At 47.9% G+C, this 24,367-nt stretch overlaps 2 protein-coding genes and 1 non-coding gene across 3 annotated transcripts; 1 reads left to right on the top strand and 2 right to left on the bottom strand.

Annotated features, from left to right (window-relative positions):
* Positions 1-5,395: 5,395 nt before the first annotated feature.
* TRNAE-UUC (transfer RNA glutamic acid (anticodon UUC)) lies at positions 5,396-5,467 on the bottom strand. The gene has a single exon. It is a non-coding gene; the product is annotated as a tRNA-Glu (tRNA).
* Positions 5,468-6,456: 989 nt separating this feature from the next.
* Positions 6,457-10,671, bottom strand: VMA22 (vacuolar ATPase assembly factor VMA22). The gene is made up of 5 exons (XM_019718875.2): positions 10,513-10,671; positions 10,325-10,428; positions 10,153-10,235; positions 9,378-9,509; positions 6,457-7,659 (listed from the first exon to the last, which is right to left on the bottom strand). The coding sequence occupies exons 1-5, from the start codon at positions 10,621-10,623 to the stop codon at positions 7,547-7,549; spliced, it is 543 nt and encodes a 180-aa protein (XP_019574434.1). The 5' UTR covers positions 10,624-10,671; the 3' UTR covers positions 6,457-7,546.
* Positions 10,672-10,753: 82 nt separating this feature from the next.
* On the top strand, positions 10,754-15,155 carry IMP4 (IMP U3 small nucleolar ribonucleoprotein 4). Its single transcript, XM_019718873.2, has 9 exons — positions 10,754-11,383; positions 11,525-11,633; positions 13,193-13,276; positions 13,966-14,075; positions 14,147-14,279; positions 14,367-14,521; positions 14,607-14,701; positions 14,810-14,883; positions 14,967-15,155. Exons 1-9 carry the CDS (start codon positions 11,381-11,383, stop codon positions 15,077-15,079), a joined length of 876 nt encoding a protein of 291 aa, XP_019574432.1. The 5' UTR covers positions 10,754-11,380; the 3' UTR covers positions 15,080-15,155.
* Positions 15,156-24,367: the final 9,212 nt, after the last annotated feature.

Genomic DNA, 24,367 nt, shown 5'->3' with positions numbered 1-24,367 from the left:
GCCAGCATAGCCGCGGCAATTATATTAGTGGCCAACGGCTCACTGGTTACAGCTGACGGCCAACTAGCCATATGTCATGCGGGAGACCCTGCTAGCTGCGCCATTTGTCATGCAGGGAGTCCTGTGGGGTCTCTGCTCCCGCCCCCCACACAAAAACGTAGGATGTGGCTAGGCCAAAAAGGAACACCCACGGAGCCATAAGTAGGGGAGTCATATCACTATATTCTCACTGGCAGCATCCGCCTCTCTGCAATCCGCTCTTGCTAGCTCAGCCACCATCTTCTTGCTAGCCCCCATTTTTCTGCTAGCATAGCCACAGCCGTTATATTAGTGGCCAATGGCTCACTGGTTACAGCTGATGGCCAATTAGCCACAGCTGATGGCCATCTAATCACAGTTGATGGCCATTTACTACCTGAGCCAGCACCTTTCCATGTGAGGCCGAGAGCCTGGAAACTGCACTCCTGGCTCTGTCCCCACAGTTCCTTTTTGGCCTCACCATATCCTGTGTTCTTGTGCAGGGTGTGGGACCAGAGTCCCTGTATGACAGCAAAATGCAAGAGGAAAGAAGTAAATTGAGGAAGGGACAGATAAGAAAAACGAAGCCAGTGCTTGATGATTTGTGAGGTTCTCAGGCTATCCAGACTACCAAGGATACAAAAATTATAAAATTCACTGTCGGAAAGTGTGCTCTGGAAATAGGGCTAGGGGTGTGGCTGGACTGTAAGGGTGAAATTCAGGGAATCAATAACGCAGTTAGACTTAGCTAGTTTGCAGTTTAACTCACCACATAGCTCGCTGTCTATTATAGATAGCTGTAATCAGACTGAGTTTGTTTGCAGTTTGATCCATCCTGATATTCAGCTTTTTCCTCTTTGTTTCTTCCCTTACTGATTAACTGAAGAACTCTGTCTTCCCTTTCTCAAGGCTACCCATATCTTGTGAATTCATTTAATTAACAGAATCCTAACCTGAAGAGAGTAATTTCTTAATCCTCACACACCTGGACACCGGAATTCAATTAACTCTCTTGCAGTATTTACTGGTGACGCATAAAGTCCCAGGCCGAGGTGGCCGAGTCCAAGTCCGGAGTCCGGAAATAACATCATCTTCAAACAGACTCGACCCCAGGAAGTGATGTCAGCCCTCAAACCTGACAAACTCCCCTTTTCCTATATAAGAAAACGCTAACCTGAAGTTAGGTGCAGTTGTCTATTAGGTGCATTTGCCCCAGCAACTCCCCCTGTCTGTGTTTCTCTCATTACAACCTGTAGCAGCTGTCCTCTTTGGATACTACCATGGGCATTTTCTCTCTGTCTTAACTGTAATAAAACCATTCTTTGCTCTCCCACTTTGTAGAGTCTTATGAGAATGCTTTCACCTTTTGCAAATGACCAGGGGTTAATTCCACAGCAGAACATAGTTTTTTTCCCTTATTTTGGTCTCTGCTATTGTCTTTGGGTTTTCCATAGGACTTCTTACATAGCTTCAGAGCCTTGCAGTTCTTTTTTTTTTTTTTTTTTTTTTTTTGTCTTGTTCTTTTGTTGCTTTTGGTTTATATACCACATATCAGTGAAATCACATGGTTCTCTGCTTTTTCTGTCTGACTTGTTTCACTCAGCATTACTCTCTCAAGATCCATCCATGTTGTCACAAATGTTCCTATATCATCTTTTCTCACTGCCGAATAGTATTCCATTGTGTATATGTACCACAACTTCTTTATCCATTCATCTATCGAAGGACATTTTGGTTGTTTCCATGTCTTGGCCACCGTAAACAAAGCTGCAATGAACATTGGAGCACACGTGTCTTTATCTCTAAATGTTTTCAGATTTTTTGGGTAGCTACCCAGGAGAGGGATTGCTGGGTCATACGGCAATTCTATTCGTAATTCTTTGAGGAACCTCCACACTGCCTTCCATAACGGCTGCACCAGTCTGCATTCCCACCAACAGTGTATGAGGGTTCCTTTTTCTCCACAGCCTCTCCAACATTTGTTACTATTTGTCTTGTTGATGATAGCCATTCTGACTGGGGTGAGGTGATATCTCATTGTGGTTTTGATTTGCATTTCTCTGATGATTAGTGATGTTGAGCATTTTTTCATATGTCTATTTGCCATTTGTATGTCCTCTTTGGAGAAATGTCTCTTTAGTCCTCTCCCCATTTTTCAATTGGGTTGTTTGTTTTTTTGTTGTTGAGTTGCATGAGTTCCTTGTATATTCTGGATACTAGCCCCTTATTGGAGGCACTGTTTGCAAAAATCTTCTCTCATTCAGTTGGTGGCCTCTTTATTTTGTCGATGGTTTCTTTTGCTGTGCAGAAGCTTTTAAGTTTCATATAGTCCCATTCGTTTATTTCAGCTTTTACTTCCATTGCCTTTGGAGTCAAGTTCATAAAATGCTCTTTGAACCCAAGGTCCATAAGTTTAGTACCTATGTTTTCTTCTATGCAGTTTATTGTGTCAGGTCTTATGCTTAAGTCTTTGATCCATTTTGAATTAACTTTGGTACATGGTGACAAATAGCAGTCCAGTTTCATTCTTTTGCACGTGGCTGTCCAATTCTCCCAGCACCATTTATTGAAGAGGCTGTCTTTGCTCCATTGTATGTTTTTAGCTTCTTTGTCAAAAATTATCTGTCCATATTTATGTGGTTTTATTTCTGGGTTCTCAATTCTATTCCATTGGTCTATGTGTCTGTTTTTCTGCCAATACCATGCTGTTTTGATTATTGTGGCCCTGTAGTACAGGCCAAAGTCAGGAAGTGTGATACCTCCATTACAGTTCTTTTTTCTTAAGATTGCTTTGGCTATTCGGGGTCTTTTGTGGTTCCAAACAAATCTGATGATTTTTTGTTCTATTTCTTTAAAATATGCCATTGGGATTTTGATGGGGATTGCATTGAATCTGTATATTGCTTTGGGTAATATGGCCATTTTAACTATGTTGATTCTTCCAATCCATGAGCACGGAATGTCTTTCCATTTCTTTGTGTCTTCTTCAATTTCTTTCAAAAAAGTCTTATAGTTTTCAGCATATAGGTCTTCCTTTTGCAATTGCAACAAAAAGAATAAAATACCTAGGAATAAACTTAACCAAGGATGTGAAAGACCTTGCAGTTCTTTAGGCTATAACCCCTATTATAAGAACAAAACCTTAGTAGTGTGATGGGAAGGGAGGGGATGAGTGTTCTATAATCCTGTGATTAGGTCTCAGTCTTTTAGTGAGCCTGTGCCTCTGGTCTGTGACCTTCACAAGTGCTCCTCAGCTTTTTTTTTTTTTTTCCCTTACCTTTATGTGACAAAGAAAGGCTAGAGGGAGCTGAAGTTGGGCATTTACCTTCCTCCAGGTTGGGTAGGCTCTGGTAACATACTTTCCTTAAGGATAGGACTTTGTTAAAGAGAACTGAGCACTCTGGGAATATTTCAAAGTGGTCACTTTTCCCCTCCCATTGTCAGACGCACAAGGGTATTTCTCTAGTCTTGACCCTGAGAACCTAGTAGGGTTCCTGGGGCAAAACCCACAAGAGGGTGAGTGTCAGTTAGCCTTTAAGTTTTCCTGCCAGGTGCTGGCTCAGCGGCAGCTTCTGAACCTAGTAAGCTATGACTCTCAGTATTCGATATTCTTTCTAGTTTTCAAGGCAGTGGTTTGCCCTGTGGCTTCAATTTTCTCGTGGATCTAAGAAGAGTTGTTGAATTTTAGTTTATTCAGTTTTTCTCTTGTGAGGACAGGAGTGATGAATTCCAAGCTCTTTGCATGTGTTAAAGAAAAGAATTCAACTTAGAAATCTAATTGGCTTTATTGAGCGATTCATGAATCGGGCAGCGTGCCATCTAGCAACTAGAAGGGTGCTCTGATGAGCTGTACAAAATGGAAGGATTTTCTAGGCAGAGAGAGGGTGACACTAAGAAGTTACGAGTGGATCATTTCAGGCAAGGACACTGTGGGGACAGAGTCCCATAGAGCAGTTACCGGTTAGCCATTAGCCACTGATATAACTGCCATGGCTAAGTTAGCAAGCGCGGATTGCAGTTAGCACGGCGATTGCAGTTAGTAAGGTTGGTTAACAGAGAAGTGGACGGCAGGTTGTGGATTGCATCGTGTGGCTCCTGCTTCCTGTGTCTCCAACCCAGCCGCCAGCGAGACTATAGTGGTGTGACTCCCCTACCTATGGCTCCGTGGGTGTTCCTTTTTGGCCTCACCATATTTTGCGTTCTTGTGTGGGGCGTGGGACCAGAGACCCTGCATTACAGGGAGTCAGGGAGGCCTTATAATGCAGATCTTATCAGGTCTTATAGGTTTAAAATTCCACTCCTGGGAGAAGCTGAAACTGCAATTAGGAAATTTTGGTTGGGTGACATAGCAAAAATGGCTCCATTTTGGCCTGTTTCTATTTTTAACACATGCCAGACCAGAAACCATTGTGTCCTATTTTACCGTTCACGCTTAAAATTAACATGATTATAAAAGTAGAGCAGTTCTTCAACTAATGTCCCTTTCAATTTAATGGTAATAAGATGCTGTAGACTCTTAACTCTTGTTTGTATCAATTAGCCTATGGTAACATTGGTTTCCTTATATGATGTTTCACTGCAGTTCCAAGAACTTATCATCTATGTTAAGTAAGAACTTACTGTAATGTCTCCCCCCCACCCCAACCCCGGAAAGTCTGTACGGATAAACGAGTGTTGTGCACTCCTGGGAGCGGGACCCAGCGTCCCTGATTAACTGAGCAGACCAGGGGGAAGAGGTGGAACGCTGAGGAAGGCATTTATTGACTCCTGTTTGTAGGTTTGGCTCTTCTTTGGGTGGGCAGCTTGCACGTGTGACGGGAGAGGGGTCATTTAAAAGTTTGAAGCTATTTCCATGAGGGAGTGGCAAGTTGGGATTGCTCAGGTGGAAAGAACGCTATACACTGAACCACAAGGGAATAAAACCCCGCAATACTACAGAAAGTTAAATTGTCAGGGCCCTCTTCCAACCTGCTCTCCGCAGTCTCTTGAGGTGCGCCTGACTTGGCTCAGCTCTTTTCCGCCAATCCCCTCTGCTTTGGGGGGGCGGCCCACCCGCAGGTGTGTGGGAGGGGCCCAGCAGGGGTCGCCTCTACAGGGAGTTTGACAATGAATTTTGAATATTTAAAATATTCTTATTTAATATTTAGATATTTATAACATTGTTCACATCTGTAATGTATATGGTATGTAACATAGTTGAGCCATTGACAGAGAAAAAAACTAGCTAATGATGTGATGAATATGGACATTTCAATCAAAACACAGAACTTGGGGCCCAGACCTTCCCGGGCTTCAGTTTCTCCAGGTTTAAATGGAAAGACCTGAGGTGTTTTACTGCCGAGAGTCACGAAAAACAGGCTCCTAGCTACAGCTTCTGTTCCCATACCGGGAGTCGAACCCGGGCCGCCTGGGTGAAAACCAGGAATCCTAACCGCTAGACCATATGGGAACTGCCGAGTTGGCTTTCTCTTCGAAGTATTACATCATTTGAGGAGGCGCTCACGTTTAACAACGGCACACCAGCAGGCTTGCTCCGCCTCTGCGTAAATTCGTGCTGACTGCGGCTGCGCGAGCCGCAGCTCCTGGACCGCTTCCTCCGGAATCGGGAATCCGGTAATACACCCGGGCCAATCCTGGCGCGGGCAGTCTTCCTGAGCTGGAGCCCTTGCGGGTTGTAGAGCGTTGGTTGTCAGTACCATGCGTGTTTGCAGACCTCGCCGGGAGCACGGCCATACCCGAAACTTAAAACTGTAAATGCAGGGAGGCTATTGCTTGACTTTCGACATCAACTGACACCAAAAGTCTATGCAAAGGGCCCCGCCGGGGACCCGGGTTCCACGTGAGTTCCATGAACAGCAAAAAATGTGGTGTCTTGTATTTATTTTGCCTTCTAAATCTCACTGGTTAGCGCTTCGTTGGTAGCTGAAATTCAACCTTTGTGTGTGCAGAGCGGGATGTCTTTTTCTCCAGTCATGGGGTTTCCACTTGAGTGCTTCGTTTAGGGTTTTCACTGACAACTAGAGCTCAACATGGCCAAAAACCAAAAATGATCCCCCCCATTCCAAGCGCAAACCTGTCCTACAACGATTATAGCATATGTTAAAGGTTTAAGAATTAAAAGTCTGGTACCTGTGTGTTAGCTGACAGTAAGAGCAATGAAACAATATGGTATGGGTATACACTGGGATTAGATGAAAGAAAAAGGTGGCATCTCAAATCAGCAGAAAGGGTGGATTCAACAACACAATATGTGGACCTATGGTAGAAAAGACAATTGGATGAAGGACTCACCTCACACCTGAACTGAAACTGTAAGTTCTTGAGAAAAATTGGAGAATTCCTGTATCATCTATTACATTTATAACCTCAAATCCAGAAATCATAAAACAGCTGATAAATTCAACTCTATTAATAAAATTGACTAAAGAAACACACGAGTTTGGTGATGGTTACTATAGCTTTCACTTTAATTATGTTATTCAGTTGTTTTTTGTTGTTCTGTTCTTTTAGCTAAAAAGTTTTTTAAAAAACCACTGTAAGCAAAGTTAAAAGACAAACTGAAAAAACTATTTACATCACTTAGTATATTATGAACAAAGGGCTAAATTTCCCCAAGTATAAAAATTAGCTCCCAGGAACTGATAAAATATCAATAACCCAGTAGAAAAATGAAGCAAGGACACAGAGTTCTCAGAACTGGAAATATAATTGGCCCTTCAACAAATTACATGTTCAGCTTCACTCCTGGAAGGATAAAGGCAGGTTTTTAAAACCTGAAAGGTCTCTTCCTAGAATTCATTTGAAAATCTAGGTCATATTTTTTTCACTTTCTGGCTTAAAACCTGCCAAGGGCTGCCCATCTACACAGATGTTTGTATTTTTTATTCATGTGGAATCATCCTCTTCTGATCTGTTAGCCATGCATGCTTTTTTTCCTCCATCAAAGTCAGTTTTGACAATCTAGGGCAGGGGTGTCCAAACTGCGGCCCGCGGGCCAACTACGGCCTGCAATCCATTGTTAATTGGCCCGCAACAAATTCCCAAAATAGTTTACTTAAATAAACCAGGTGAGGCAATACGTACTTCACCTCGAATGAGTGGCCCGGCTGCTTATTTTACCACATATGGCCCTTGGTGAAAAACGTTGAAAAAAGTTTGGACACCCCTGATGTAGTGGAACCGAAGCACCTACTTCTTGTCCTTCCCGCCACAGCTGTGCAGCATGTCACCTATACTGATTTATGCTGAGGTTGTTCTAGTTGTTCACTAGCGTAAGCTAACCTAACAGCTTTGCACCTGTCCTATACATGTGTCCTAGAACACAGGACTAGAAGTGGTTTCATAGTGGTGACTTTCAATATCCCTCAGTTTGCCTCTTCAAACTTTCACACCTAACAAAGTTGGAAACACGCAGACCAGAGACGTTTTACAGAGGGGAATTCAGGCGGGGGGAACAGGGACAGGAAGGCCTAGACAAGGCAACCACACGGAAGAACAGCTGTGCTCATGGCCTGCCTCTGGCCACAGGTCAGGCGGCCCCGGACTCCAGCTGCTTGAGTGTGTCCTGGAGCCCCCGGAGCTGGCTTCGACCCCAGCTGATGCGGATCTGAAGGCTGGCCATGTCTGCAGCCAGCTGCAGGCCTAGAGGAAAGGGAGAGATTGTCACCGTGGTATCTGTGCTGTGACACACGATGGAGGGGACTCTGCAGAGCCTCAGGGACTGGAAAGGCTCCAGGCCTCTCTGGCCTTTGCACGATTCCTAACACTCCAGGTACAGCGTGGCACTAGCTGCTTTAGAACCTCATGGGACCCACACCCTTACCTCTTTCAGGTCTTTGCTAAAACGTCACCACACCTCAGAAAACGTCCTTGGCCCCCTTCTATCACCCACCAGCAGCTAAAAATCCAGATCATAACACTGTCTCATGCCCTTATTTTCTTTCTTCCATTATCACAGTTCCTTGCTGCTCTTGCCCTCACTCCCTACCCATTTTCTCTGCTCCACACGCTAGATTCACCTCAAGGTAGCTTTTGGCTGGTGCCTCTGCTACCCAGTCCTCTGGCCAGTACTGTCTCCAGCCTACCTGCATAGTTGGCCACACATCTGATCCCCTCCATCCAGGAAACACTCTCCTCCTGGCTTCTGGGACACCTCACCCTCTGGGTGTTGCTCCTGCTTCACTACTGCTTCTCAGTCTCCTCTAATGGTTTCTCACCTTCCTCTTCCTCACTTCCTGTCCATATTCCAGGCTCTCTGCGATCTTACCCCACCTCAGCTTTAATGCTGCATCTATGTCAGCAACTGGGGAATTTAAACATCAGTGTTATATGGTGGGCTCCAGAATTTCTCTCTCCAGCTCAGGCCTCTTCCAAATTCCAGATGATATGCTCAAATGCCCACTCAGGATCTCCAACACACAGCACTGGGAACACACCCACACCCAACTTCTTATGTCCCCTCGGCTGCTGCTCTGCAGCCTTCGCACACCAGGTGAGGGCAGCTCCATCATCCCAGGTATTCTGGCTGGACACTGTGGGCTCATCCTTCACTCCTCTCCTTTCCTTATTCCCAAACTGATCTGTCAGCACATCCTGGGGGCTTCTGCTCTCAACACACACGGGTTCCTTCACTTAGCCCCTCCTTCAACTCCACTTGCATCTCAAACCTGGATGCTCCCTGGCACCTGCTTCATCCCTCTTGCCGCTTCCAGCCCAGTATGCACTGTCACCCTGCTAGCCCACCCCGTCACTCCCAAAGTCCTCCTCAGGGCCTACACAGCCCTGCGTCCAGTCCTGTCTGACCTCAGCTCCAGGTACTCCCTGTTGCACTCCAGCCCACAGGCCTCTTCTCTGCCATGCCAGACCCTATGATCTCACCTTTAGGCTTTCGCCCTGGCTGGTCTCTCCGCCTAGAACACTGTTCCTCCAGGTCACCCACAAAGCTCCCTCCTTCATGTCTTCAAAGAAGCCTTCCCAGGCCACCCTTCTTAAAATAGCTCCCTCAGCCCACTTCTGTCCCACTCCATCCACCATAGCCTCTTATTTTTCATAACAATTCCCATTACTTATCTGCAGGTTGTCTTTCTCCCCTCAAGTGTATAACATTCTATAAGGGATGTTTGTCCCGTTTGTTTCCTGCTATATCCCCAGCACTTGTATCATAAGCCTGGACCATTGCCAACACCCAATAAATGCTTTTAGAAAAAATAGCAGGTATGCAACAAAAGTCTGCAATGGAGAAAATCTGCAAAGCCCTTTGAAGACTAACCCCAGCTTTAGCATTAGCGCTCAAGTGCTCCCAGTAGGTAGAAGGTCCAAGTTTGGACCAGGGCTGCACGGCTGACACAGAGTACACTCACCCTCCCGGAAGCTGGCTTGGGCCTGCCGCAGACTGTGGGGAACCAGGATTCCAAACCAGTTCAGAGGGTCCTGGGGGGCTGGGGAGGGTTCTGGCTCCGGGGTTCTGGTGAGGCCCTTGCGCCTGCGCAGAGCTACAGAAAGAAAGGGTAGAGGTTGGGGTCTTGTTACCTGGCCCTTGTCTTCCAGGTCACAATGTTGAACTTGATCTAAGCTCATGATTCTGGAAAATACTGATGGTTGGAAAATCCCTCCAGCCTTTTATGTTCTGTAAACCAGCTTACCACAAAGAACCACCCTTCCCCACCTTATGATTCAGGTGAGGGTCTGTCCAAAATTGCTCATTACTCTCATAAAACCAACAGATGACACCCTTGTTTACCTGTGACAAAGCCACACACTGACTTTTCCCATTTTGCCTAAACATGCTCAAAGGCCAGACAGCCTCTCCAACTCTGTGTTCTCTGTCTCATGAATGATTAGCAAAGATTAAAACTTTGTTCTCCTGAAACTAGCTAGACAGAGATACACATTTTCTGTTCATTAACTGAGACTTGCCCTGATTGGCAAACAACCCCAATTGTAAAGAACTTCGCCTATAACTTGTCTATTTCTCCTTACAAAAGTCAAAGCCAAAACCACCTGCTAACAGTCTGATCTTTAGATCTAGGGCACTCTCTCTATCGCAACAACCTGAATAAAATCATCTTAATTGCCCTGTGCATTTTGTGTTTGCCATCCAGAAAGGGCCAAGACGTAAAGGAGAGGGCGGCTCACCTGCCTCGCGGGGACCCACGTCCTCTGGAGTCTGGGCGCTGGCTCTTACCACCCGAAATTTCTGGAGACCGTTTTGCGTCTCGCTAAAGAACGAAAAGGGAGAATGGACGTTGACAGTCCGGCCTGGGACACTGCCCGCCCACCCGTTCCGCCGTGCAAGGCTCCTCCTCACCTGGTACAGACGCAGACCTGGGGCTCCATGCGAGAGGCATACTGTAGGGGCCCTACCGACTTGGTACCCATGGCGTAGCGAGCTTTGGAGAGCGAGAGCCAGCCCTGCGGAGAGAGGAGAGGCGGTGAAAACTCAGTTTATCTCGGTGTGCCAGCCCGCCCGCCTGCCCGCCCACTCCAGGCTTCCACCTCCTCCACCCGGGCGTTCAGCGCCGCCCGCTTCGCCTCCAGTTCCTCCAAGTCCCGCAGCAGCTGCAGGAGCAGCGAGTCCAGCTCGGCCCGTAGGTCCGGTGCCGCCATGGGCCCGTAACACTCTGGTCTGGAGTCAGCCTCCTTCCAGGTCGCCCAGTCACCGCCCTCCGTGCGGGTATTTTGGCCAATAGCCGCGCGAGATCCGCCCCCGAGGGGGCGTTCCCAGCTGTGGGCCCACAGTGTGGAAGTCACCCGGTCACTGCTTTTAAAGGCAAGCGTCTTTTGAGTAGCATTTCGGAACTGGTTAGCCGCTTTTACCGTTTAGCACCCAAAGCGGATCAGCCAGTCAGACAGTCGGCGAGAGCTGTGGGTGGTTCCGAGTCGCTTCTGGAAGCGGCCGCTTTAAAAGTAGGGCTATCGCTGTGGCGATGGAAGGAGGCGTAGCAGCCATTTTAAGGGAGAAACGGCTTTAAATTTAATTCCCGAAGGAGCCGGTAAGCGACCCCATGGTCAAATGTGCTGCTTTTACAGTCGTTGCACTATTTGGAGCCGCCAATACTATTTTAGCGGTTCGTCATCTTAAAGTTGGGCATCCGGCATAGTGGCGATAGAAGGTGGTCACTGGCCGACATCTTCATTCACGGCTGTCCTAGACCACGTGACATCTTGACACTCTCTCCGCCTATTGGTTGGTCCAGTGAGCGTGCGCTTCCTGACTGACCCATCTTAACACTGGGCATCCTTGACCGCTGCTACTTTTAGTGAAGCCTCTAACGACCCTCTTGGTTGAGGGCGGAAGTGAGGGCTGCGTTGCGCAGGCAGCGCCTGCAGAGTTTCCTGGACCCACGTGGAAGCGGCGTTCAGGATGGTAGGGATGTTTGAGCTCTGGTTTTGGTGGTCGGGGGTTCGCGGAGGGCTGGGGACGTGGCCTCTGAGCTCGGGGGTGGGTGGTTCCAGGGCCCAGGCGTGCTTGGCGAAAGAGTGGCTGACCTGACCTGCTGTTCCCCAGCTGCGCCGTGAGGCCCGCCTGCGCCGCGAATACCTGTACCGCAAAGCCCGCGAGGAGGCGCAGCGCGTCGCCCACGAGAGGAAGGAGAAGGTGCGGCGCGCTCTCGAAGGTACTGCCCCGCCGCTCGGCGGCGCCAGACCAGTCTTTAGAAAGATTGGGTTTGCATTTTAAAAACCCCAGGGAAGGAGAGACCAAGTGGTATAAAACGCGTTTAATTAGCTTTTCTTCGTGGTAGTATGGCCGGGAACATCTTTTCGAGTATTTGTTGGCCATTTTCCTTGCCTGTTGGGTCTTCCTGTTGCCTTGCAAAGGTACTCTCCGTAGGATGGTATGAATTACTTGTGCTGCAGTATCCAGATTTTACAGCTTGCCTATTAATTTTGTTTACAATGTGTCTAGTTCTCAAATTTAAAATTATTACCACGGTCCTATAGACACTCCCCACATCCCTATAGATATTTCCCACATCTCTGTGGTTTTTCATCATGCTACCTTTTTCAGTACAAGGTAACAAGCATATCTTACTGTCTTTTGGCGGTATTATGATTCCCTTGCATTTTTAAAGTGTTAATCCGCGTGAAACTTAATTTTATTTGCGTTGTAAATTAGGAATCTAACTTTGCAATGTTTTCCCCACGTTCTGTTTGCTATACAAATGAAGAGTCTGTCACACATGCCTGATTTTTAGTTATCCTAATAGTGTTAGTTTTTGTGTCGGTGAAGTTTTGTTTCCTGTCTGATGGTACATGGACTCAATGTCTCTGATTATTTTTAATTCACTTTGATGTTCCTAGGTTTTAGATAAATAAAGTGTCTGGTTTTGTGTACATATGTTTACGTTAAGCATATTAAACACCTGTGACCTATCCGCCCACCTTAAGAAATGAAAAATGATCATCATACAGAAATTCAGGGATATTTTCCACAACTTACATGATCACAATATTGAATATTGTTTAGAAATAAACTGTTTCCTTGCTTGTCTTTGCGCTTGTGTCATACTTCTTTATATTCCTAAATCATAGTGGTCGATTTTTAGTTTTAAAGGTAGATTGTACATATTGTTTTGCAGCTTTACGTTTTTGTTCAGCAGTGTTTCTAAAGTATGTTGAGTGTAGTGGGGGTTTCCTTCAGGTGAATATCTTCATGTGCAAGAGTTCCTCCAGGGCACACTGGAAAGAATGCTGGGTCCAAGGGTATTCTCATGTTCAACTCCATACTGCAAAGTACACATGCCTGTAGCCTGCCCTTCGGCTGGCTGGAGCTTCAGTTCACAGAGCATTATGATTAGCAGGAGTTTTTGTTAGAGGGTTTCAGGATTTCTGGTCCACCTTCATACAGAAAGAGCAGTATGTATTCTTTAAAAATTAATTTGTTAATTTTTTTTCTAACTACAAAAGCAATACATGCTTGTGATTAAATATTTTAGAAAGCCTTCAAGCCATGAGACTCAGAAACCATAGAAAATGAAATCTGTAACCATTGTTAATAGCATGTAGACAAAAATAGTTTTGTCTCCCCACCCCCACCCCCAATAATTATGTATCATCTCTCTGCTCAGAAAGGAGTAAGAACGGTATTTTTTCCATCAAGTTTGTAAGCTACAGTGTTGTATTAACTGAGGGCTCCATGCATATGTCTCACTTGCCCCTCTATCTTCCCCTGCAGAGAACCGCCTGATCCCTACCGAGTTACGCAGGGAGGCTCTGGCCTTACAGGGATCCCTGGAATTTGACGACGCTGGCGGTGAAGGTGACGTTCCCCGACATTGGGCCACCTCCTTCCTGCACTCAAGCCCACTGGACTCCATGTCTTTTCTCAAGCACCTTGAGAAAAAGCTTTGCGATTCCTGATCCTGGAACTGTGCCCCAAGAGTCCTCATGGCTCTGCACCGATGGCACCTCAGGGAGCTCCCAGTTCCGTTTAGAGACACATACAATATTACTCTCTGCTTTGCTTTGTCTGTTAATTGTTCCCTTCACTGGAATGTGAGTTCTGCCATGGCAGGATGCTGTACATTTTGTTCACTGCAATTTCCCTAGCGCCCAGCACTTCACTGGCATCCAGGTGCTTCACTCATTGCGTTATTCAGCAAATACGAAAGGAATCACAGATGTTACAAATAACTTGTTCTAGAGATAGGAGTCTGTTCCCTTTGATCTTAATAGAATCTGACTTATGGTGACACGATAGCCACTAGCCCTGTGTGATTTAATACAGCTTCCATAACTGAAATTAAATCAAATTGAAAAATTTGGTTCCTCAGTCATACTTGTGCTTGTAGCCAATGTGGCTGGGCCCACCCTCTTGCCTAGGGTGGGTGTGGAATATTCCATCACTGGAGGTACTTAGATGGTGCTGTTATGGATGGATTCGTCCACCCTCAAGTTAGTGTTTCACTTCTCAAGACATTGTCACATTCTCGCTCATACTTCTCACAGGTGTGACCAACCATGTGGATGACGAGTATCGATGGGCAGGGGTTGAGGATCCCAAGGTCATGATTACTACCTCCCGAGACCCGAGTTCCCGCCTCAAGATGTTTGCAAAGGTACCAATAGTGGGGAGTGAATGGGAGACACCCAGTTACCGGGCCAGGTCCTAACCAGAGCCCATATGCAGGAGCTGAAGTTGGTGTTCCCAGGCGCCCAGCGCATGAACCGTGGCCGCCATGAGGTGGGGGCACTGGTGCGAGCCTGCAAAGCCAACGGGGTCACCGACTTGCTGGTTGTCCACGAACATCGCGGCACACCTGGTAAGGCTGGTGGGTGGGAGCAGGCTGTCTGCTGGGGTGGCGTCTGAGAGCAGATGTGGTCTCTGACGGCCTGCCTGGCCCCACCAGTTGGGCTCATTGTCAGCCACCTGCCCTTCGGCCCCACTGCTTACTTCACACTGTGCAATGTGGTTATGCGGCATGACGTCCCCGACCTGGGCACTGTGTCAGAGGCCAAACCTCACCTCATCGTGCATGGCTTCTCCTCCCACCTGGGCAAGCGGGTGAGTCTTGAGCCGCAGGCATGGGACAAGGTTGGGGGCAGGGGTTGTCAGGCAGGGCATTCCCCTCTTCTTCCCTGTGCTCCAGGTCTCTGACATCCTTCGTTACCTGTTCCCTGTGCCCAAAGATGACAGCCACCGTGTCATCACCTTCGCGAACCAGGATGACTACATCTCCTTCCGGTGTGTCTCAGCTGGGCTCTGGGGTGATACCCTGACCTCTGTGTCCCTGTGCTGTTTGTTGTTGACTCACAGCTGCTCTCTGCCTCTCGCTCTTGCCCACCTCCCCAGGCACCACGTGTACAGGAAGACTGACCACCGTAACGTGGAGCTGACCGAGGTTGGGCCTCGCTTTGAGCTGAAGTGTGAGTTGGGGGCTTTATGTCATGTCTGGTGGTGGGGACATGGTTGCTGTATAGGTGACAACATTCCTGTTCTCCTCTACTAGTGTACATGATCCGCCTGGGCACGCTGGAACAGGAGGCCACAGCTGATGTGGAGTGGCGCTGGCACCCCTACACCAACACTGCGCGCAAGAGGGTCTTTTTGAGTGCTGAGTGAGCCCACTCTTCAGTCAGGATGTGGACTTGGACCCAGGAAGTGGGGGAGGTCAGAATAAAGTCTCTGCCACACCCCCTCTTTTGCCTCTGAGTAGCTTGGACAGGCCCGCTGTCAGTGAGAGTGTGGAGGACTGTCCGTGGTGCCCCCTCAGGAGGGGACCTGACGCTCAGGGACACTCAGGCCTGCTGTTAACACTGTGTCCAGGACAAGGCAGCCTGGTGTGCTGGCTTGCCCCTGAGCCACCAGGAGAGGTTGATGCTGCCCCTGAGAGATGTAGTGCTGCTTTCAGTTGGGAGTGCAGGTCCTGTGCTAGCTCGTCATCTGGGAGGGGGCATGGGTGCAGTTGGCAGGGCCTGTTGTGTTTGCTGCGAACGAGCCTGAGACTTGGGACTGACTCAGAGGACGGGACCTACTCAGTGCTCAGCAGGCTCCCTCTGCCTGTCCCGGTACACAAGCACACCTTTCCATTCACTAGGGACACAGTGACACTTTAGGGACTACCCACCATACATACCTCTAGCTCTTGTCAGGGAAGGGTTTATCTGACGTCACACAGGAGGGCCAGGGCTGCCCAGGAGAGACTGGGGTCTTCTGGCCTTGTCACACTCATCCACTTTGTCCTCCCTCTCTGCCCACTTCCATTGTCTGTACCCAAGGGCCCTGGTTTTACACACAGTGGGTGCCAGGACCCTACAGGATGCACACAAGTTGAAATCCATCACACCAGATGGAGACAGGCCTATGGAGAAACAAGTCAGGCAGGGCACGAGGGGCGAGGCCTCTGCAGGTGCTCTGAGAGCTACATGATGGCATGAAGTAGCAGGGGCCACCTGGCTGACCCAGGCAAAGACCCTGCAGTAGACAGTGCTCTTCAGGGCTCCAATGAGAGTAGGGGAGCGTATAGTGCCCACTGGGCTCAGCATTCAGAGAGAACAGGATGGGACCTAACAGGATGGCTGTGACATCTGGCTGCGCTAATACTAGTACAGTGAATTCCTTCTTCAGGGCCTCTCCCAGCTTGCCACAGCCTCACTTCACAAATGAAGACAATGCCATTAAAATATTTTGTAAGTCATGGAAATTCCAAAATACAAAAGGAGAGTAGTATGATACCGTGCCACAAACTGAATGGCTTAAAACAACACACTTATTCCCAGTTCTGGAGGCCAGATGTGGAAGATGAAGGTGTGGGCTCCACCCCCAGCTCCTCCATTCCATTGCCGCTTCAGCTTCTGGTGGCTGCTCCTTGATGTTCCTTGGCTTGTCACTGCATCACTAGTCTGCCTGTGTCTTCACTTGGCTTTCCTCTACTGTCTGTCAAGTCTCCACTGCATGCCTCCTACAAGGACACTTGTCATTGGATTTATAGCCCTTCGTAAAATCCAGGATGACCTTCATTTCACATATGCAAAGAACTATTTTCCCAAATAAGCCCACATTCACTGACTCTAGGGATTAGGCTGTGGGCATATGTTGGGGGCCACCATTCACCCAACTGCCTGTCCCCATACTAAAGGCGGGCTGCAGTAGGTGTGGGCCTCCTGCCCTTCCTGTCCTGTTTGCTTGCACCTCATGCTGATGTCACAGAGCCGTGACAAGACTGCGTCTGCCGACAGAGTGCCTAGGTTAGTGTCAGTTGGTTTCCCAGCACACAGCAGGCCCTTAGTCACGTGTTTTGTTTTTTAATGTGAACATAGACATATGTAGAGCGGGACTTGGCACTGGGGACCAGCTGCTGGCCAGGGACAGACAGAAAATAAGATGTAAACTACTTATGCACTTCTTGTGGCCTCCACTGTGTTAAGCATTTGAGTGTAGGTCTTTCCAAATCCTCAGAGAAGCCGACACCTCAGGCTCACCGACCTTGTTGGACTTTATGAAGGGTAATCAGGTCCATGTGTGCTCAGCAGTTGTGTTTAGCCGTTGGGGATGGGTGGCATCGAATGCTGGTGACATTGTGGGGAAACGGGTCCCCTCATACTCTTCTGGTGGAAGAACCTGTGGGTAATGGCTTTGTGAATGGCAGTTTAGTATGGTGGTTTCAGCATTTAAAATGTGGCTCTGCTTAAGTCACCATCCTAGGGTCACAGGGCTACTCCTGGGGCCATCCTGGACACAGCCGTGCCTGGATGTTTGAGTAGGGGCATTTGTGAAATGAGGCAATGAAATAACAGTAACTGAAGAGAGAAACAAGGTGGGGGAAATGTCCACTGGTGCCTTGTGTGGGCATAGGTAATGTCTTGAGGACTCATGGGGAGCCTTGGATTTGAGGGGTGGCACAGCATGCAGGGATGTCTGTCCATCTTTGCACTTTTCGAGGTAGAAATCAGTACCTGTGTAGTTTGGAAATGGAAAGGACAAGGGAGGAGACCGAGTAGGCATGGACTCTATTCCCAGTGCGGCATTCACCAGGGCCCAGTGGTGGCCCAGAGCAGGTGGCGCTTGTGCTCAGAAGCCCCACATGTCTGCAATTGACGTCTCAAGTTCTAGGGTTCTTCTCAATAAATTCAGAAATACTAACAACTGGGGAATCCAAGTGAATGGGCTTAGGGGAGATCCTGGCCCTATTTTTGTACTGAAATTCGACATCATTTCAAAGAGTTAACTAAAATCTTAAAGGGATTACTGTTAATCTTGTTGGGTGACATGGCATTGGGGTTACTTTAGAAAATGTCCTTAGCCTGTAGTTTTTACAGACATGGTGAAGTATTTGGGGGAGAAATACAAGCTTGGTACTTGCTTGAAAATGCTTCAGCAGAGGGAGAAAAAAGTAGCTGAAGCAAAATAATTGAGGTGATGCAGACGGGGTTTGTTGTATTTCTGCTTTTATGTGCATTTTAAATTTTTCATAGTAAAAGATTAAAAGGAAAATAATTACAAATGCTTTCATATTTTTGTTTCGCTTTAAATTACTAAGTTTTTAAATAGAAAGATCCAGAAGGAGACATGCCAACCATTAATAATGGTTGGAAGCCACTGAGAGGTAGAGGCAAGGGATAATGGAGATGTTTATTCCACATCTTTGTATCTGAAACTTTTAGGAGAGAGGATGTATTCTCTCTTGTACAAAAAGAAGTAAAAATGCAGGCTGACAGGAAGTGTCTTTTTGGCTGTGGTCCACCAAACTGGTTGCAGAGCCTCCTGCCTGCCATCCTTCATTCTTCCTTTAGGGTGCATTCCTAGAATTGGAATTTCTGCTCCACGGGGATGCTCAAGTCTGAGCCTTTAGATATTTACTACCAGTAAGTTTGTAGCAAGAGACCATTTTTATCTATCAGATTGGCAAAGCTGGACAAGATTAAATATGGTTGGTAAGGGTATGGAGGACAGGACCTGTAATAAGTTAGAGCTTGGGAGGGAAATTTCCTAATGGTATACCCCTACAAGTAATAATGTGCATCCACTCGTTGATCCAGTAGATGGACCTTTAGGCGTGTGCATGACACGCACACTCCAGTGGTGACTGTGCAAGGATCTGTCCCATGTTTGTAGCAGCAAACGCAGGGAGGCAGCCTAGATGTCCATCGGCAGGACTGCAGTTCCGTGAGTCAGGATGCATCCCCTGCAGCCATTAAGAAGAAACTCAAGATAGAATTGAATAAGCGTGTTGTGAACGCCATGTGTGACACGCTCCCAGTGTGCAGAAGAGGGAGGGCCTGTGCTTGTGGACCACGATGGCATGATATCGGCAGGGTGAGCATGCCACTGGTGCCTTGGGGGTTGGGTGGCACACTGGGGATCCAGGGAGGAGGGAGACGTCACTGAAATGCCACTGTGGGTAAACATTTCTTGTTGGCCACTTCTGTGAGCTGCCTTCTGGGTTTTCTGCCCACTTTTCTTTGGCATGCAGGGGAGGCACTTGGATTTTGTCTTTGGCTTTCCAGAGTTTAAAGATGATGCAAATACTTCTCAAATACTGATATTTCTTTAAATCGTAAAAGTAACGTACCTTCATGTTAAAAATAAAAAGCATACAGGAGCATATACATTGAAAAATAAACCACCTTTCTCCTCCCCATGCCCCCAAGAATCCAGCCTTACTTTCCAAAGAATATTGACTACTAACTTTTTAAAAATCCAGCCAGACATTTTCTATTCATGGTATTTTTTTTAACCCAAAGGGATCATGCTGTGCACACAATGCTGAGACTTGCCATCTCTCCCTCTAATGATCTCTTCAGGGTGCCCCGGGGTCACCGAGCATACTTCCAGGTTGTCTAGGAGATCCAGTACTTGTGGCTCCACCTCCTTGTAATGGCTGCACATTTAAGTTGTTTCCTGTTTTTATTTACTACCACAAACATTGCTTCAAGAACGTTATGGGATTTCAGTCTCATGGGATATAAAATAAAAAGCAACAAACAAACTCATAGATACAACAGAATGGTTGGTGGTTACCAGAGGGAAGGGGTGTGGGGTATGATCAAGAGGGTCAAATGTGAGGTAACATAGACTTTGGGTGGTGAGCACATGAGCACACGTGTCAGACGTCATATTATAAGGTTGTACACCTGAAATTTATATGATGTTACTAACCAGTGTTATCCTAGTTAATTAAAAAAAAAATCATTGAACATACTTCTGTGCATTCTCATGCAATTATATCTGATGAATAACTTCCTACAAGTGGAATTTTGTCTTTAAAATGATCATACATGCTGCTGAATTGTCCTTCACGAGACTGTCCTGGCCACTACGAATAGATCTGTTTCTTGTGTCCTTGCCAGCACTGGGCACTATCAGACTTGTCATTTTCGCCAAGCTTTAGGTGCAAAATGTTTCCTAATTGAATTTGCATTTCTTTAATTATGATGAAAGTTGTGCATTTGTTCAAATGCTTACTGGCCATTTGTGTGTTCTCTGTGACGTGTTTGCTCTTTTTATAGAAATGATTGTTCACCTCTCTACTGGTTGATTATTTTAAATCTTTTAATGGTAGCAAATTTCAAACATAGCAGATGGACGTGCAGGAGTCCATGAGCCCATCTATGTTGACCAATCTGGTTTCCTTCACAGCCTACCCACTCCCTACATCCACTCCACTCGCTTATTTTGAAGCAAATCTCAGACATCATTTCATTCATAAATGTTTTCATATATCTCTAAAACATAGGGACTCAACAAAAATCATACCATGATCACACATAAAAAATAAACAATTATTCAAATACATATTTTTATGTATCATATATTCCAAATATATTATTTCAGCTACTTAGTGTTGTTTGTCCTGAGTACAGGGCTAAAGTTGGGCAGAGATGCTGCAAGCCAGGATGCAGGGTGGCTTGACCCTGATGAAGGTGCTGCCCGCTCACTGTCAGGACACTGGAGGTCACAGGAGCCTGAGCTGTCAGCTCAGAGCCAGGGCTGAGTTGGCTGCCTCCAAAGGCGCATGCTCCCTTCTGGAGCTCACTCTGGGTGATGCCCAGGCTCAGCCCTGGAAGAGGGGGCCCAGCCCGGGGAAGAGTTGGGATGAACATATTAAGGATGTCATTTTTTAAAAATAGGTAAGAATGCTTTTTCCTTCCCTGCAGTTCTGCTGCAGGGCAGTTCCTGAGGGTGGAAAGCTGGCCTCTTCAAAGAGCAGGTGTGGTGGGGGTTGGGGTTGGCAGTGCAACAGAGAAAGAGTAGGGTGGCTTTCTTCGTGGGTTGTGTCCCCCCCAGCTCTGAGCTGCTGACCGTTTTCCCAGAAAGGGACCTGGAAGGATCTTCCATTCAGAACACAAACCAAGAACCTCTGAGGAGAGAGGAGGCTGTAACCAAAGCCCTCCCAAAGGCAGTTAGCTCCAATCACGGAAGCTGCCACTTTGTAACTGGAGTCACATTTTTCCTACTTGCCGAATGCCAGATTTGTGGATGGGCTATAGCTCAGCAGCCCAGACCCAGCTGCAGGTTCTTAATAAAGGGAGCAGTGGGAGAATATTTTTCAATTTTTTTTCTGCCCTGTACTGGCCTAGCAAAGGAAGGCAGAGAAGGACTGTTAAGTAGAGATGTCAATAATCTCAGAGTATCCCCCCCACAACTTCTCAGATTAAGGTGGTGTCTGCTAGGTTTCTCCACCATAAAGTTAGGATTTTCTCCTTGGCAACATGAAGGCAGGCTGGATTCCTCTCAGCACTGCGAAAGCATCCTTGAGTACATTCCAGCATCCAGTCCACTTGGCTCTGTTGAGTGGCCAGTTCAGCAAGCACTCAGGTGGCAGACTGTCATGTGGCATGTAGGCATCAGGGTGCTCAGCATATGCAGGGCCATGCCATCTGCACCCAGTGCACAAGACTGCCGCCAGTAGGGTGAACAAGAGAGCCACCAGAAGCAGCCCATCCCACTGCAAGAACACAGCTTGTAGTCCTCTGGGAGAAGGGAGAGGTGGACCAGCTGAGGCTGGTGTGGAGGTTTTAAGGCTCTTTCCATTCCCCACACCCAGCCTGAGTGGAAGACAAGCCAGGAGAGTTTGAATGTTTGGAGAGACGGAGGGATGGTCAGGAGGGCAGGCAGGTTAAACAATGAGGGGGGGCATGGAGTGAGGGTGAGCATGCAGCCAGAAAGACATCCAAACCAGCAAGAAGCATGACAGGTGGGCCACAGCCTTGGCCACTTGTGTTTACAGCCCATGAGATCCCAGATAGGCAGAAAGATCCCCAGGAAGACAGACTTCTAGATGGAGTCCTGGGGAGATGAACAGACTCCAGCAGGACAGCCAGACAAACGGACAGATTCTTGGACAAATGGTAAGATGCTTAGCCAGACATCTAGAAAGACCTGTGGCCTGACACATGGATGTCCCCCTTACTCCACGTCCAGACAACCAAAATACAGAATCCCTCAAGGACAGCCCCCCCCCCACAACTGGACAAAGAGACGTTATCCCAGTGGAGAGGTACCCCACCTACCCAGTCAACTAGCCAGCCAGACCTTTAGCTTGACAGACTTAACCTCTGCCAGTAAGAAAGATCTCAGCCTATGAGGAAGCCAGGCCCTTGGCAGGATATACAGAGAGATCCCCTCAAGTCAGATGGATAGACAGACCCTGAAGTCAGGTGGACAGATACACGTCACCCTGTCAGACCAACAGAGCCTACACCCCTAGGTGGACAGAACATCCCCAGCTAGTCAAACCCCTGTTGCTGGGTCAGCCTCCCTTTCAGTCACTACCATGGATGATAGGGATGGCCCACTGATCCCTCAGTGTCACCTCTATCCCCAGGTACCACCAGTTTGCAGTGACCATTGACTTTCAATGACATCTACTACCACCAGGGTCCACAAAGCGCTTTCATGATCCCTCAGTGACTTCCCCATTTGCTCATATGCACTAGTCCCGAATGACTGCCATTAGTATCCATGAGGACTCAGAGACACAGGAGTCTCTGTGACTCCTCCAGTGACCTCTTATTTTCTCAGAGTTTATAGATACATCTGTATCCCACCTCCCTGACTATCCAACAAGCCATGACCATCCACGAAATCTCAGTGATTCCACCGACATTCACTATTGTGTCCTGAGTAGGAGCCCTCAGTGACCTCCCTGACTCTCTTGACCCCTCAATTACTTAAACTAAGACTCCAAATCCCAGGAGCCCCTCAGTTACTTTCACTGTCTTTTACTGACCTCCCAGTGACTGCTGTAACATCAACTGACAGTCCCCAGAAACATCCACGATCTCCTACTGGCCTCCAATGAATTCACTATCAATGTCCATCCCCAGTGATTCTGACCACCTTTGAACCCTCAAAAATGAAACTGACAAATGGAGTCCACAGTGACCCCCAGTAACTCCTCAGTAAACGAAACATCCCCACTGATCCACTTTGACCTTTCAGTCACAAACCAGGGTCAGCAAACCACAGCAGGCAGGCCATGGGGGGAAAAATAAAGAATATTTTTGTAACACATGAAAATTACATGAAATTAAAATTTTAGTGTCCACAAATGAAGTTTTATTGACACACAGCCACACTCCTCCCTTTATATATTGCCTATGGCTGCTTTCACACTGCCATGGCGGAGTTGAGTAGCTGGCACAGACCACAGAACAAAGTCCTTTAAGAAAGGGTTTGCCCATCCCTACCTTAAACATCATTCTGGTAATTCCCTAATGAATTAAATCCACAACATGAACCAATGACCCTGTTGATCCCTCAATGAAAAGGTACACCTCACCCACTGGTCACCTTTCGACACCTCAAGGACCTCAAACTGGATTCCACAGACACCCTCTCCATTGACAACTCCCTTCCCAAAATTCCTTCCGTGACCCCGGGAAGGGGCTGGGCTAGCCTACCTGCCCAGGACAGTCCTACGCCATGCCCCTGGGCTCCTATCTGCTCTTTCCAGCCTCTCTTTGGTGACTCCGGAAGCTGGGGCAGCAGCTGTCCTCTGGCTTTTTCCTGCACATTTTCTGAAGCCCAGGGTGTGGGAAGAGAAAAAAAGAAGCTCTTTGAAAGTGTTGATACCACCTTGTCCCTGGAACCCATTTCCAGGCCTCAGTTCTGGGTTTCTCCGTAGGTATATGCAGATTGAGATCCTCAAACTGTGTTTCCCAGAAAATAAGACAGGGTCTTATATTAATTTTTGCTCCAAAAGACGCACTAGAGCTTATGATTTTTGTCATCCTGAAAAGTCATGCTAGGGCTTATTTTCCAGTTAGGTCTTATTTTTGGGGAAACAGGGAAGGACTGGATCCTGGCGCTCCCAGCTCCTCCTAGCCCAACCTAGAAAAAGGACCCTCAGGAAATACTCGGATTCAGGAACATCTGCTTCCACTCGGTCTTTCTCACAGCACGGGTACCCGTGTGCCCGTGTGCATTCCCCCCCACCCCCCCGCGGTTACTTTTCCGACTTCCCTTGTACCACACCGGAACTCACAGAGCGGGATGTCCCCCACCCCGGGGTCCCCGAAGCAGAAGCGGCAGCTCCATCGCGGCGCCGTATCCACTCACAGCTGCCGCGTGCCGCCACTCCCCTCCACCCCACCCCCAGCCCGGCTCGCTCCCCGACGCAGCCTAGCCCCCAGGAGATGGGCCGGGGAGCCGGGTGAGCGCGCGCGGCCACCCACCCAGCTCGGGCACCATGAGAAAGGTGGGCCCCGGGCGCGGATCCCGGGTCCAAGCGGGAGGAAGTGTCCGTGGGACTGTGAGGCCTCAGTCGCCGGCGCGGCGGCCACAAAAGAGGGAAGCGCCAGCGCTGGACTCACTTCCCCAGCCCAGCGCGCGAGGACCAAGTCGGGAAGTTGCCTCCGGGGTCTGGAAGCTTGTGAAAGAGGCTGGGAAGGCTCTGAGTGTCATTGG

Source organism: Rhinolophus sinicus, linkage group LG02 (genome assembly GCF_036562045.2).
Source record: "Rhinolophus sinicus isolate RSC01 linkage group LG02, ASM3656204v1, whole genome shotgun sequence".
Taxonomy (NCBI): domain Eukaryota; kingdom Metazoa; phylum Chordata; class Mammalia; order Chiroptera; family Rhinolophidae; genus Rhinolophus; species Rhinolophus sinicus.
The sequence above is the reverse complement of the archived record's forward strand: the minus strand, read 5'-3'. Positions and strand labels throughout refer to the sequence as shown.